The sequence below is a fragment of the Hoplias malabaricus genome, chromosome 1 (assembly GCF_029633855.1).
Source record: "Hoplias malabaricus isolate fHopMal1 chromosome 1, fHopMal1.hap1, whole genome shotgun sequence".
NCBI classification, from domain to species: domain Eukaryota; kingdom Metazoa; phylum Chordata; class Actinopteri; order Characiformes; family Erythrinidae; genus Hoplias; species Hoplias malabaricus.
The window spans coordinates 59,092,628-59,106,870 of NC_089800.1; the positions used below are offsets into that span (position 1 = coordinate 59,092,628).

The 14,243-nt window shown below is 37.5% G+C and overlaps 2 protein-coding genes across 2 annotated transcripts; both read right to left on the minus strand.

Moving 5' to 3' along the window:
- Positions 1-848: 848 nt before the first annotated feature.
- LOC136673331 (proton-coupled zinc antiporter SLC30A2-like) lies at positions 849-6,388 on the minus strand. The gene is made up of 8 exons (XM_066648765.1): positions 6,336-6,388; positions 4,964-5,154; positions 2,797-2,943; positions 2,522-2,675; positions 1,850-2,000; positions 1,634-1,739; positions 1,419-1,553; positions 849-955 (listed from the first exon to the last, which is right to left on the minus strand). Exons 1-8 carry the CDS (start codon positions 6,386-6,388, stop codon positions 849-851), a joined length of 1,044 nt encoding a protein of 347 aa, XP_066504862.1.
- Positions 6,389-6,747: 359 nt separating this feature from the next.
- Positions 6,748-14,202, minus strand: LOC136694761 (dnaJ homolog subfamily C member 5-like). The gene is made up of 8 exons (XM_066668556.1): positions 13,741-14,202; positions 13,279-13,341; positions 13,060-13,175; positions 11,902-12,115; positions 10,716-10,869; positions 10,464-10,520; positions 10,248-10,310; positions 6,748-7,879 (listed from the first exon to the last, which is right to left on the minus strand). The coding sequence occupies exons 3-8, from the start codon at positions 13,161-13,163 to the stop codon at positions 7,809-7,811; spliced, it is 663 nt and encodes a 220-aa protein (XP_066524653.1). The 5' UTR covers positions 13,164-13,175; positions 13,279-13,341; positions 13,741-14,202; the 3' UTR covers positions 6,748-7,808.
- Positions 14,203-14,243: the final 41 nt, after the last annotated feature.

The window sequence follows — 14,243 nt, forward strand, 5'->3', positions numbered from 1 at the left end:
AAAATTCTATATAAATATTTATAATAATATTAGAAATAACCAGACATTGGTAATATACACACGACATTCAGTGTTTAAACAAACACAACTTTATGAATTAAACTCTACACTTTTGGATATTATATTTGTACTACACCTTCTGTAATATCAATGTCAGATTCTTGATAATCTGACAATTAAAAAATAAAAATGCCATAGGACATATCCGCGGAAGGAAGCTAAACGTGTAGTTTTTCCACGGTATGGAAGTTGTGTTCGTATTTCGTCATCAAGTGGCGACAGAATGAAACTACTGCAGCATTTAAGGTGAAAGAGAAAATCCTAATGAATCGATTGCTCATCCTTGGTGTCCCGGATGTGTATCTGAATTTTTTTGTAACTCGTATTTTGGTATCTGTATTTCGTCTACCGAATTTGAGCAACTTCGAAATATATTGTTTGAATTTTTTAAAGCTTGAATTTTTTTTATCTGAATTTATTAACCTTGAATAATAACAGTGTTCTTGAAAATTCACTAGTTCTATACAAGAGCAATTATATTCTGATGCATAATTTCAGTGCAAAAAAAATCCAGTGCTTCAAATTCAAAGGTGCTAATATTTCCAAGTCTGATGAGACAGATTTGCTTCAATAGACCTGGCTCTATAAAAAGACCACCACTAACCTTCTACTCTGAATACACTCAGAGTATTATATGTCATATTTGTAACCCACCATTAAATTTAATTAAATTTAAAATAGTCCACATAAACATGGTGTTATAGGCAATGTCCAGTTTCTGTCCAGGGTTTTTTTCATTTCCAACGTCTCAGTGCTTTGGTTCTTGACACTCCTCAAAGTAAGCTGTATTATTCAGAGTATGTTTCAGTTTGAATGGTGACATTGTGAAAGCCAAATTCAGACTGGAGCACGTTTGTCAGTTCCATAAGAACTGACTGTGGATTTATCTGCTCATCTGTAATATGAAACATAATGTGAATTATAATGCATTGTAGGACTTTGTCATTACAAGATATATGCAATATTAACTGTTGCAAAAGTCTCTTTTGGAATAGACATTGGCAATACAAAACTTGGTAGAGTATTTGAAATTTGTGATTTGTAAATCCACAATGCTGTATTTAAAGTTGGGTGTAGGTTTTAATTGGTCGACTGCATTTATTTTTGCAAATGTATGTTTAAATTGAAACAGCATATTAAAAAAAAAACAACAAAAAAAGGATGGGCAAGGATTGGATTGTTCAGATTGTTTATGGAAAGAGTGAACTTGGTGTTCTGTTGGCCCAAAAAAAAAAAAAAAAACATTGGCAGACATTGGTGCGTTAAGTCCACAATTATTGTTAATGGAACAATGGAACAGTGTTTCAACACATTGGTAAATATGCTTGTGTCTTGTGTGTACACTTGTGAAGTCTTACCTGTGATTACATGGACTGAAATTTGAGGCTGACTCATAGTAAGTGCCCATATATGAAGACTGTGAGTATCTATGACTCCGTTGACTGAGAGCAGAGCATCTCTTACAGAGTCAAAATCAATGTCATTTGGTGTTCCTACAGATAAATGAGAAAATATATTGGACTAGTTGCACTGTAAAATATAAGTACACTGGAATCAATATCTGGATGCTTACCCTCCATGAGTATTCTGAATATATCTTTCAGTATTGTGGTTGTTGTTGCAAGGACAAATATGGAAAACAGAAATGTACAAACAGGATCTAGTATTTTCCAATCAGGCTGTATGAAGAGCAGAAAGTTATTTACCCTCACATTTAATATAAAAAAAATGTATGGCATTTATCTAGATACATTTTTTCTAAAGGAGATTTCTGAAAACTGCCACCAACCCAAACATAGATGACTGTAGCTGCTATGAGAACCCCCAGACTCTGCAGAAAGTCCCCCACCACATGGATGAAAGCAGCCCTTACACTGGTGTTACTGTGGCTGTGGCAATGACTGTGAGACACTGGAGACTGGTGGAGAATAAGTGCCATTCTGGAGAGAAGGACGAGATTTAAGTCAATCTCTTCATGACCGTGTACAGAGACAGATGTATGTATGTTCAAATACACACTGATGCCAAAAACTTTCATAGTATCAAAGGCCGCCACACTAGGCTGTAGTTCTGGAAAAAATGTATTGCCATTTGAATTATCAAGCATCAGTTACCCTTGGAAGTTCATACCTTCCAAGTAAAGAATGTTATTTGTTTGTCTTCTCTCATGTAATTTCTGGCAGGAGAAAATGCCAAAGATTTTGACTTAATCTCAAAATAATAACACATTCTGTCAATTCCAAAACTCTGTTACTGTCTCAGAAATAATCATTAAAATTTTAATTAACTCATTATTTCAGGGTGAACATTTAGAGGAACAGTCATCAGCATTACAAGATAATATGTATATTGTTTGACAATTGCTAGAAACAGCAAAGGACTTCCATATTTAGCTAGAAATAAAGGGCTAATAGCAATAATTTGCTTAGTATCTACATGAACATGACCTCATAAAACTCACAGGATATTTACTGCCACAGCACAGCCAGAGGTGATCAGCATGACACCACTGTGTATCTCAAAATCATTTCTGAGGATCCTCTGGGCAGCCATGAATACCAGTACAGCAGTCACAGCCCAAACAGACAGTACAGACAAAAGAGCACCCAGAATCTCTGCACAAAATGAACAGAAACATGCACAGACCGTACAAACTAGTGCTTCTAATATTTGTACAGATTTAATTGTCTGTGTACATTTTAACAACTAGTTTCTTGAACAAAAGTTCACAATAACCTGATCGATGCCACCCATATGTGAGAGATTTTGATGCAGGCCTTGATGACAGCCACAGAGAAAAGAGGCTGATCAGGATACTGCCAAAGTCTGTGAGAAGATGTGCTGCATCAGTCATTACAGCAAGACTGTGACCTGCATAGCCACCTGTTGGAGAGAGATGGAAACACAGAACATAACTGTATGTACAAAAATGTATAGTTGTGTTTCATTATTCAGTTAACTTATCCGTAAGAACTGAAATGCTCTAATTAGACAACAGAATGTGTATTAAGTTTTTTCATTCATTCATTATCTGTAAGCACTTATCCAGTTAAGGGTCATGGTGGGTCCAGAGCCTACAATCATTTACATTTATGCATTTGGCAGACGCTTTTATCCAAAGCGACTTACAAAAGAGGATCTAACATTCGAACTACAGCACAAATTATACAAAATACCTTACACTAAGTGCAATATGCCAGGAAGTAATAAGTGCATTAAAGAAAGACATTCAGTGCAAAAGATACTCTCGGAAGAGCTGGGTTTTCAATGATTTCTTGAATGCAGAGAGGGTTTCTGTTGCTCTGATAGTGCTTGGAAGCTCGTTCTACCAGCGTGGTATCAGAGATGAGAATAGCCTCAACTGACCTGTACGGGGGGTTGGTCGTGTTAGTAGGCGCTCCTTTGAGGAACGGAGAGGGCGGGCGCTAACGTATGGTTTTAAGAGTCTATTGAGGTAGATGGGAGCAGAACCAGTGAATACTTTGAAGGCCATCATTAGTTATTTGAATTTGATGCGAGCAGCTAAGTGTAGCCAATGCAGCTCAACTAATAGAGGCGTGACATGTGCTCTTTTTGGTTGGTTGAAGACCAGGCGTGCTGCCGCATTCTGGATCATCTGTAGCGGTCTCACAGCACAGGCCGGAAGACCTGTCAGGAGGGCGTTGCAATAGTCTAGACAGGAGATTACTAACGTCTGAACGAGGAGCTGTGTTGTATGTTGAGTTAGGTATGGCCTAATCTTCCTTATGTTGAATAGGGAGAAGTGGCTCGATCGAGCTACAGCGGTAACTGGTCAGCTGGTCATCAACCATGACACCTAGGTTTCTTACAACCTTGGTGGGAGCCACTGATAGGGACCCTAGCTTGATGCTGATGTTGTACAATCATTAGGCACAAGGCGGGAATACACCCTGGAGGGGGCGCTAGTCCTTCACAGGGCAACACACACTCACACATTCACACCTATGGACACTTTTGAGTCATCCGGAGGAAACCCACGCAGACACAGGGAGAACACACCACACTCCTCACAGACAGTCACCTGGAGAAAACCCACGCAGACACAGGGAGAACACCCCACACTCCTCACAGACAGTCACCTGGAGAAAACCCACGCAGACACAGGGAGAACACGCCACACTCCTCACAGACAGTCACAAGGAGGAAACCCACGCAGACACAGAGAGAAAACACCAAACTCCTCATAGACAATCACCCGGAGGAAACCCACGCAGACACAGAGAGAAAACACCAAACTCCTCACAGTCACCCAGAGGAAACCCACGCAGACACAGGGAGAACACGCCACACTCCTCACAGACAGTCACCCGGAGGAAACCCACACAGACACAGGGAGAACACACCACACTCCTCACAGACAGTCACTTGGAGTGGGAATCGAACGCACAACCTCCAGGTCCCTGGAGCTGCGTGACTGCGACACTACCTGCTGCTCCACCGTGGAACTCAAGAAGTTACTAAATTAATATAATGCTGTAATTTTCTGGGGTGGCATGGTGGATGGTGGCACAACAGCTAGTGTCTTTGTCACACAGCTCCAGGAACCTGGGGTTGTGGGTTCGAGCACCGCTCTTGCGTTTGGTGTGTTCTCCCAGTGGCTGCATGGGTTTCCTCCAGGTGCTCTGGGTCATAGGTGTGAGTGTCTGAGTGAAGGTATGAATGTGTACTGCTCTGCAGAGTACTGGTACTTCCTCCAGGATATGTTCCTGCCTTGCACACAGTGATTCTGTGTCAGCACCAGACCCACCACGACCCTGAACTGTGGTCACAGACAATAAATGAATGAATGAATGAATAATTCCTTGACATGTTTTCTGCCTCTAAACTTGATCAGCTTGTATCCCCTATTTCTACCTAGTTATAATATGCAGAATATTATTACCAATCACTTCTCCAATCATAAAGACAAAACAGACAATTGATGCGAAGAGCAGCTTCCTATAAGCATGCGTTTTCTCATGGCTCTGACTCCAGACAGTTCCACTGAAATGGCAGTGAAAAGCTGTTCCTCTTGTCCCGTGTTCTTCTTCAAGCTCAGTGCATAGATAGCCATCCTTCCCTTCATCAGATAGTCTGAATACAAGAAACAACATGCAGTGTTTCCAGTTGAATTATGCAAATGCAACATTTTAATTAATAGTTTTTGTATTTGACCAATAGGATTCTCCTCCCTGTAAATTACATAAAGAAGTGATAAAATAAGACATGGAGATAGAGATATAAATAAAACTTTGTAATAAATAAAACGATATATAAAAGCTATGTGATAAATAAAACTATGATTTGTATTTTTGTTTCTGTTTTCCTGTTAACCATTTCTTGACCACCTTGCCTTTATAATTATTTCTCTGCATTGCTGGAAATCCAGTGCTGCCCAAGGCCACATTTCATTGTCTAGGTGTCCAAACAATTCAGTTTTCATGTTTTGGGCCACAGAATTGACGTTCTCTTCATATTATACTCTCCATGAACTGTGGTTATTGGTACTTGCAAACTCCTGGATATGGCATTTCTATGGAGCTATATCATTGACAGAAATATTTAAATTTGAAAATTGAATACTTTAATTATATTTATCTGACATTGGATAAAATTAAACTTATGAGTTGGTGATTATATATATTTTGCAGGATTTATTTCCAATTTTAAAATTCAAAATAAATTCAACTATCAAAAATAAGTAATCTAGGCCAGAGGTCAACAAAGTATTTCACATATATAAAATTAAGATGTTATTCAAACGTTCAAATTTCAGTTTCAAACACTTATGTCAGTGAATTAGCTGCACACATTTCCCCAGCTTGTAAACAGCCACAGTTTAGAGAAATGCTAAATCAGTTTTTCTCCAGGAAGTGATAGAAATTACCAGGAAAATTTAGAATAGTAAAGATGCATTTTTTCAAAAAATGTCTTGAAGAGATATTAATATTTTGAACTTTACATTTTATTACATTTTCACTGAATTTTTCAAATGTATCATTAATATCAAAATATTTTACTAGATTTGGTCATGTATGTCATTTCCAGCTAGGCTACTGATTAAATAACTAACAATTTAACTGAACATTCTGAAATAATCAAATGTATAAAGTGTTGCATAACAAATCTGTATTGCCAAAACTGTGTAAAACACTGTGCCAACAAAAGTTGTGCTTAAATTGCGGAAATTACTAATTACCTAAATAACTAACTGATTTTCATTAAACATAAAAAAGTAATTAATCTTAAATTCCTATCTGAATATGACAACTTACCCCTGAAGAGGAGAATATTCCTGCTTGGAGTGCAGAACCTTTTCCAAATGCATTTGTTCCTCTCAGTTACCATATATTAATTAAGTAGGTGTACCAAGTGTCTTTATAAATGACACTTTAAATGAAATGGTAAAGTCAGAAAAGCCAGAAAAGTCTGAGATACAAAACCCTAAATAGGTAAATGCCATGTTTCCTCATATGCTGTTTCTTCATCTTTTCACACATTATCAGCATGTAAGTTTTGAAAGATAAGGCAGGAAAAAAAAATCCTCATTTCCAAGGTTACCAACCTGAAGTGATGATTAACACATCTACAAAAATAAACCAAACACTCATGGAATGTCACCAAATACTTATGGAAACATATGAAAAATAGACATGAGTAATTTAAAAAGATATTTTATTTGTCTTAATTCCAGAAACAATTTACTTTCTTAAACGTTATAACACCTGGAATCAAATACGTTGTTCATTCAGCCTATTTGTTCAACAAATATTAAAATAGGTATATTTCAACATGTCATCATTTTCTACAGATAGAACATCTACAAATATTTTTATAATGCACAAACATTAGATTTATTGTACTGCAGGTTAATTTAAAATCACACTAATTTCCATGAAAAAAATTCCCATTTATAGCAAGAATCAAAGTAATTATACTTTATTCCTGATAAATGAGAGCCCTGAGATTGAACAGAAATTATAAAAAAGTTCTTATATCTTGTTAAACATTTATTCATAATATCAAACAGTTTCAGGGCTTTCTTGTGGAAAAAACCTTCAGAGTCTTCTACTGTGTCAAACATATGGAGCCCTATGTAGGTAGAAAAATCAAAACCTAATATTTGCTTACCTTCTTTTTCAATGTATATTCTTAGACAGATTTCTAAAAATTAACCAATCAAAGGCACTGAAAAATCCAAATCTAAAGTTACAAACACATTCTGATTTTTGCTGTGTACATAGTACATATAGTGCAATGTCCATAGTAATAACCTTATAAAAACCAAAATGTCATTGCCATTTAAGACCATCAAGTACTTCCTGTAACTATTTAGGGTTATTTTAATGCTCATTTATTTAACTTATTAGATTTCAGTGATGACATAACTAAAGATTAAATGTCTTTGGATATGTGTCTATCTTAAAAATAAACATGAATTCTAGCTGTTTTGTTTCTGGCTGGAGATCAGAAGGCAAATCTTAGTTAATGGTATTTTCTCTAAAAAAGTTCTCCCACGTATATAACTAAATACATTTCCATATTAAAGAACCTGGGACAGAACACACAATCAAGACACATGTAAACAAAACATTATATATTCTGCATTCAAATAAATCATTTATATTCTAGAGATCTCTAGAGAACTCCTGAACAATCATCAAGCATATTTTCCACAAAAGCAGAGCCTACTTTCAAGCTTCCCTTTTCAACAGCAGGACAAATATGACACATTGTGCTTTTCTTGGTCATGAGGTCTGTTGAACAAAAGCAAAAGACTCAGAAGCATCTGGCTGTATGGTACTGGCTGCATCTCCACCTAGAGAAAGAAAATAAATTCTATGGTGATTAAAATCTAAATCAAAGTCAAATCAAGAATTTCAGATCATAAAATACTTGCTACCTCAGGGTGATTATTATGATGTGCAGCAACCTAAATAAATAAACAAGCTTCTTATTTAGCATATAAAGACCTTGGGCATGTTTTCACCAGCAGAAGCCACATAGAACTCCAGCCCAAGTCTATGGAAGCAAATCTGTCTCATCAGACTTTGAAATATTACCACCTTTGAATTTGTAACACTGAATTTTTTGCACTGAAATTATAAATCTGAATTTTGTCGTTTTTGAATTTAAGTCTTCAGATTTACACCTCTGAATATTTTGCTTTACAATTATGAATCTGAATATAATTGCTCTTGAACTGAACTCGTGAATTTTCAAGAAGACGTTTTCACTGTTATTATTCAAGGTTAATAAATTCAGATCAAAAAAATTCAAGTTTAAAAAAATTAAAACAATATATTTCAAAGTTGCTCAAATTCGGTAGACGAAACTCAGATATCAAAACACGAGTTACAAAAAATTCAGATACACATCCGGGACACCACGGATGAGCAATCGATTCATTAGGATTTTCTCTTTCACCTTAAATGCTGCAGTAGTTTCATTCTGTCGCCACTTGATGACGAAATACGAACACAACTCCCATACCGTGGAAAAAATACACTTTTAGCTTTCTTCCGCTTATATTATCTCTTTATTTTCCAAAGTGTTTCAAAAATCTGAAAGTCTCACTAAAGACACAATGTAACAGACTATTGATATCCTGAAGATGAAGTCCATACAAGTCCCTCTGAGTTTCCCTTCTAGGGGAAAATAATTGATACCTCATTACATAAAAGGTGTGCCTGAGCATAAAGTTGAAATTAGTCCTGGAGCTTTTCTGTAGTGAATCCTGTATAAAATCATGTGCCTGGAATTAGGGATGGGTGGTATCCACATTTTTCATACCATCATACGGTCTCAAAATATTAACACGGTATACGGTATCACCAGGGGCTTGGGGGGTGCACTGTTGAGCTGCATGAGCCTCATATCTGTAAGCGTGGGTCGAGTGAAGTGTTTTCAGCGCTGTGCATTTCTGCACAACCCAACAGTGCACACCAACAAACGTGTTGACGATAAAAACCCGTTTCTTAGAAAAAAATAAGCAAAATAATATGGTTCTACGCTGTTTAGTATAGTATAATAAATAATGCCACTACCTTCTACACTACAGACTAGGGTTCCAATCCTTGTCCAGGTAAACACACCGTATTAAACCAGTCATCACAAATTTAGAAGCACAGCTTGGGGGGGTGGGGGGGTGGGGGGGGTTGCTGTATGCTTAGCTGAACCTGTGTGTGCTTTTAGCACCTTTATTTGCTACACAAAACATGGGAATTTCTTTTTTAATTAATCCGAGAACTTACATTTACGTTTCGGCATAGCTGCTTGAGATGAGGTTGGGTACATGAGCTTTGCCTGATGTAAACAAGGACTGTTTACAAAGAAGGTTATTGGCCAATAACGGTAGCTCTACAGTCAGACCGTCAAATCCGAAGATTTTAGACTACTTCACCACGCCCCCTTCTCACTCAAGCGAACCAATCAGAGTAGGGGAGGGCAGGACTAGTTTGTGAACGAAACGCTTCTCGAAGCTCTATGTAAGCACTAGAAAAACAAAATCCCGGATGTTTGTGAAATTCCGCCCCAACGTTTTTTTAAGTCTAAAAGAGAGGACATGTCCGGGTAAAAGAGGACATCTGGTCACTCTAGTCTATTTTCTCCTCCCTTCGTCTTTTAACCCAAACTCAGCACAAAACTCTCAACTGTGGTGGGTTGCTGGGCTCTTGTTTTTCCCCCTTACCCATTTTCAGAGTGTGACCTCACCAACCAGAGGACCCCCTTCCTGTGGCTCTATTGAATGAACTTTTTGGCCTTGTATTTAAAAACACTGAACACAAATTTGACACACCACACACCATAAATACTGCCCTCATTTTGAGATACTGTCCACATTTGTATATACCACAGTACTTAGTATTACTGTTACACTACCCGACCCTAGCTGGAATGTTTCCATAAAAGGAACCAAGCTAGTTGCCCATGTACCATTCTCAGTAAAGTTTCCCCTTATCATCTTATTATACTGCACTTAGCTGGTGTAATATAATGGACAATGCCACTACCTTCTACACTACAGACTAGGGTTCCAATCCTTGTCCAGGTAAAGACACCTTATTAAACCAGTCATTCACCTATATCTGTAACATCACTTAAAATCTGTTACTATACTGTCAATATCTCTGAATAAAAGAGAATGGCACATGCCATGAGTTAAAATGAAAATTCACTGCACTGACCTGCACCTGTGTTCATGGTATCTGGATTAGGTGCTGGCATGGCAATGATCACCGTGTGCTGTGCTGTAAAAGACAAGAAAAAAAATGAGGCAGAGAAATATATACTGTACTTAAAATGAGACTTGTGTTTTTTCTTCCAGTCTTTATCAGAGTATAAATATGATTTATCAGACATCATTAGGAAAAGCAAGATACTGAATCAGATCAAAAGTTCACCTGAATCTCCAGGAGCTGGAGAGGAAACAGGTTGTCCTACAATAACAGTTTCATTGGCTGCAAATCAAAGTAAATCAACTTTAGGGTACAGAATATTAGGTCATGCTGTTGAAAGAAGAGTGCTCCACTGAAATTAATTGACCAGAGCATTGAATTATTAACTCACAAGCACAGATCAAAAATCAAATTTCATGCACAATCAATCAATAATCAGAAATATCCTGGGTTTTTTTAAATGATGCTTTAACTTACATCTGTTTTGCTCCTCATACATTTGTGCTTCTAGATGTTCTGGATCCACATAGTTAAACTCCTCTTCCTCTTTTGATCCACATTTTCCACAGCAGAAACAGCAGCAGCAGAAGCAGCAGCAGCAAGTAAAGATCAAACCACAGATCACAAGTGTCTAAAGACAAGGGGGGAAAAAAAACAACAGAGAGTGGTAATACATACAATAGAAAACAGCCAAATAAACACTGACATGCTGAAAGTCATGGGATAGCTGTATGTAAACTGATTATTCTGGGGCGTTGCCTAATTGGAGGGCTTGACATGCCCACACCTGTATAAATTGTGAGGTGTGATATTGTGAGTGAGGTTCAACACTGGCCAGTGTGCTCATGACAAGGCAAGGCAAGTTTAAACAAGGCATGTTAGTGGGACATTACATTTCCAAAATTGTGCAGCCATTTAATATTTCTTGATCCACAGTATCATGTGTGTACCAGGAATAAGTCAAAGAAGTCATTACTGCCCCAGAAGCGCAAAAAGCATATAGTGAAACATCACAGACACTGATCAATAACATGTTTATGCAAACTAGTGGACCCACACCATGCCATGAGAACATAACCCACGCTATTACGGAATGCTCAACAGCCTGCAAAGTGCCTTGTTGAGAACTGGTGCCCAGGAGCCTTTGCGAAACATAAACCTTACCCTGGCATTGTGGTGTTAACAGAGGGTTTTTTACTCCCATATCCCATTGAAGCTAAAGAAAGCTGTGATGATCAGCAGGATATACAGGTGCAGCCTCCTGTATTGAATATTTCAGCCAGAGCCCCTTGTCTGTCCATATGGATATTTCTAGCAAAATGTTGGTGGTCATGATAATTAAGCATCTGGGTGGTAATAACTTCAATTACATATTCCAGGAGACACTGTGGATTACTAAACTGAAAATATTCAATCTCCGATAAATCACATCACTTTTGAATGAACACGCTGGACAGTTTTATTCGCACTCACCCGGTTACACCTCACAACTCAACACTTCTGGTGTGTGTTCCCTAGCTGTCTCCTGAGGTAATGGCTCTTCATGACAAATTTACATACTCCTATCCCATGACTTTTGACATGTCAGTGTACAACTGGTTATCTAATTTTTCAATCAAAATAAACCAAATTTGAGCCCCAGAAAAATGTGCCCACCACATACCTTGAACCAACACTTCGACATGAGAAAGTAATATTTAACGCCGTCTTCTCCAAACTGCTCTGCAGCAAATAGGCCCATGGAACCATACTGATCATAGATCTGTCGTTTGTTCTCATCGTTAAGAATAGAGTTGGCATTGTTGATCTCTTTGAATTTTTCAGCTGCTTCTGGGTTGCCTGGGTTTTTGTCTGGATGATAACGCAATGCTAGTTTCCTAAAGGAACGCAATTGTAATTTTCCCTTAACAGACAGCATAAAAATAAATTGTATTAAGAGATTTATCTCTACACTTTTATGCTACCTAAACAATTACTTACAAATAAGTTGTTTACCACTCAATTTTCAGTATCACACTACTCAGTCCTACTGGTACCAGTTAGCAAATAGGTTTGTTTCAAAATACTTGCAATATATGCTCTTAAATTATATATGCTGTTACATTATATAAATATCACGGTTCCAAAAATTATTTGTGATATTCCTTAGACCTCTTTTCAGTCTATGTCATTATTTTTGTATTTAAAAAACAATACATATTTGAAAAGTTTTCACTGGACTTCATACTGAATTCAAGATATTGGTATCCAAATGGATGTCTGTACCCAGCCTTATGAATTCAAAGGACACGTGAACAGTGTGATTGTGGATATAATGTATTGTAAAATTACAATTATTGACACTGTTTTTTGCATCCTTACGACAATGCTGAAATCCCAAAATTTCCATTTAGGATCACTACTTACATCCATCCATTTATACATACATAAACCCACCATCAGGCCAAAATATTTTAGCTCACCCTCAATCCAAGGTATTAATAGATGGCTTGTTTCCCATTGCCACAACAGTAGCTTCTACTATTCTGGGAAAGCTTCACTCTAGATGCTGCAACATTTCTTTGGGTTTGATGATATTTAACACAATGGGAACATATGGGATGATATGTTCTAGATTGCATAAGCCACTCAAACTCATTTTAAAGGTTTTGGATAGGACTCCAATACATTTAAGCTTTTCTTATGGTGTAGGTTCCAAGCAGAAGCCTTGACAGTAACCTAGACCCTAGTTCCACTATTCCACATTCCAATGCTGGGGCATTATATACGCTACTAGACAGCATTTGGCATTCAGCATTGTGACTTTAAATTGTGTCTATACCTGTATGCCTTTTTAATTTCTTCAGCTGATGCTCCCTTCTCCAATTCTAAAGTCTTGTACAGACTGTCCCCAGCTGTGGATAGCTTGCGTTTGTTTGGATCCATCGTTCTAAAATTCTTCTCAAAACACAAGGCACAGATATGAAATACAGTGATTAAACTACCTACATTCAATCACCTGTTGGGATCTGTTTGAAGTGAAAATAGAAGCTAAGCTTACCTGTGTTCATAGGACCTAGTTTCAACACCAGCGTTGGATAAATGTACTCTAGATATTAAAGTGCTGTTTGAGAAGAGGAGAGAGGGGAAAGAAACGTTTAATTTTGGTCTTTATAGTAGCAGGAGGAATATCAGGTGACCAGTAGACGGTCTTTTAAAACTCTCTTTGAAGATATAAAATGTAACCAATTAACAGAAGGGAGGCCCACACAAATGTAATTTTTCGAGTGGCTATGCTGTAAAATACAGACAATTCGCCATAAAATTCCCCCAAATGTAAATCTGTGTGTCAATGTATTGATTGTACGCTTGTGAACATTTGGCGTGAATAAGTCCAATCACACTGACTGGGCTCAAAACCCACATACACTTTTAAGCGTAATCTGTAGGAAGATATACCGAGCCAAAAAATCCAAAATCTGTCTGGAATGTGGACTATGAAAAAGTAACTTCATCCACTCACCTATCAGGAGTCAGACGAGCAGGGGTCTGTCGTTTAATAAGCTTGTTCAAATCAGAAACCCTTAAAAACGATCCAAATATCAGCTTATTGGTTTAAAATGAGCTGATATTAGAAAGTGCAAGAGACGCACCACCTCCTGCTGAAGTGTAAAGGAAACTAAGGGTCGGACCAGGAAGTGTGTAGCTGTGTGGAATTTCACCGCAAAAACGAAATGTGAAAGTTTTGAGAAACAAATTAAAAGTCGTGAGACAAAAACAAAAGGATCTTGGAAGGATCAAAGAAAAGTCGCGGGAATCAACAAAGCAAATTGACACCATGAAATACACATCTAAAAGCTTAATTCTCATTCGTTTAAAAACGTCATAAACAGATTCCGTAAAGCAACATTGCGTATTTTACAATAATACATAATTTGTTTGGGCACTTCGCCCAGTCTCCCTCAGTTACGCCTCTGATGGGCAACAAAGTATCACTAGGTGTCAGAGTGGACAGTGAGTGAGCAG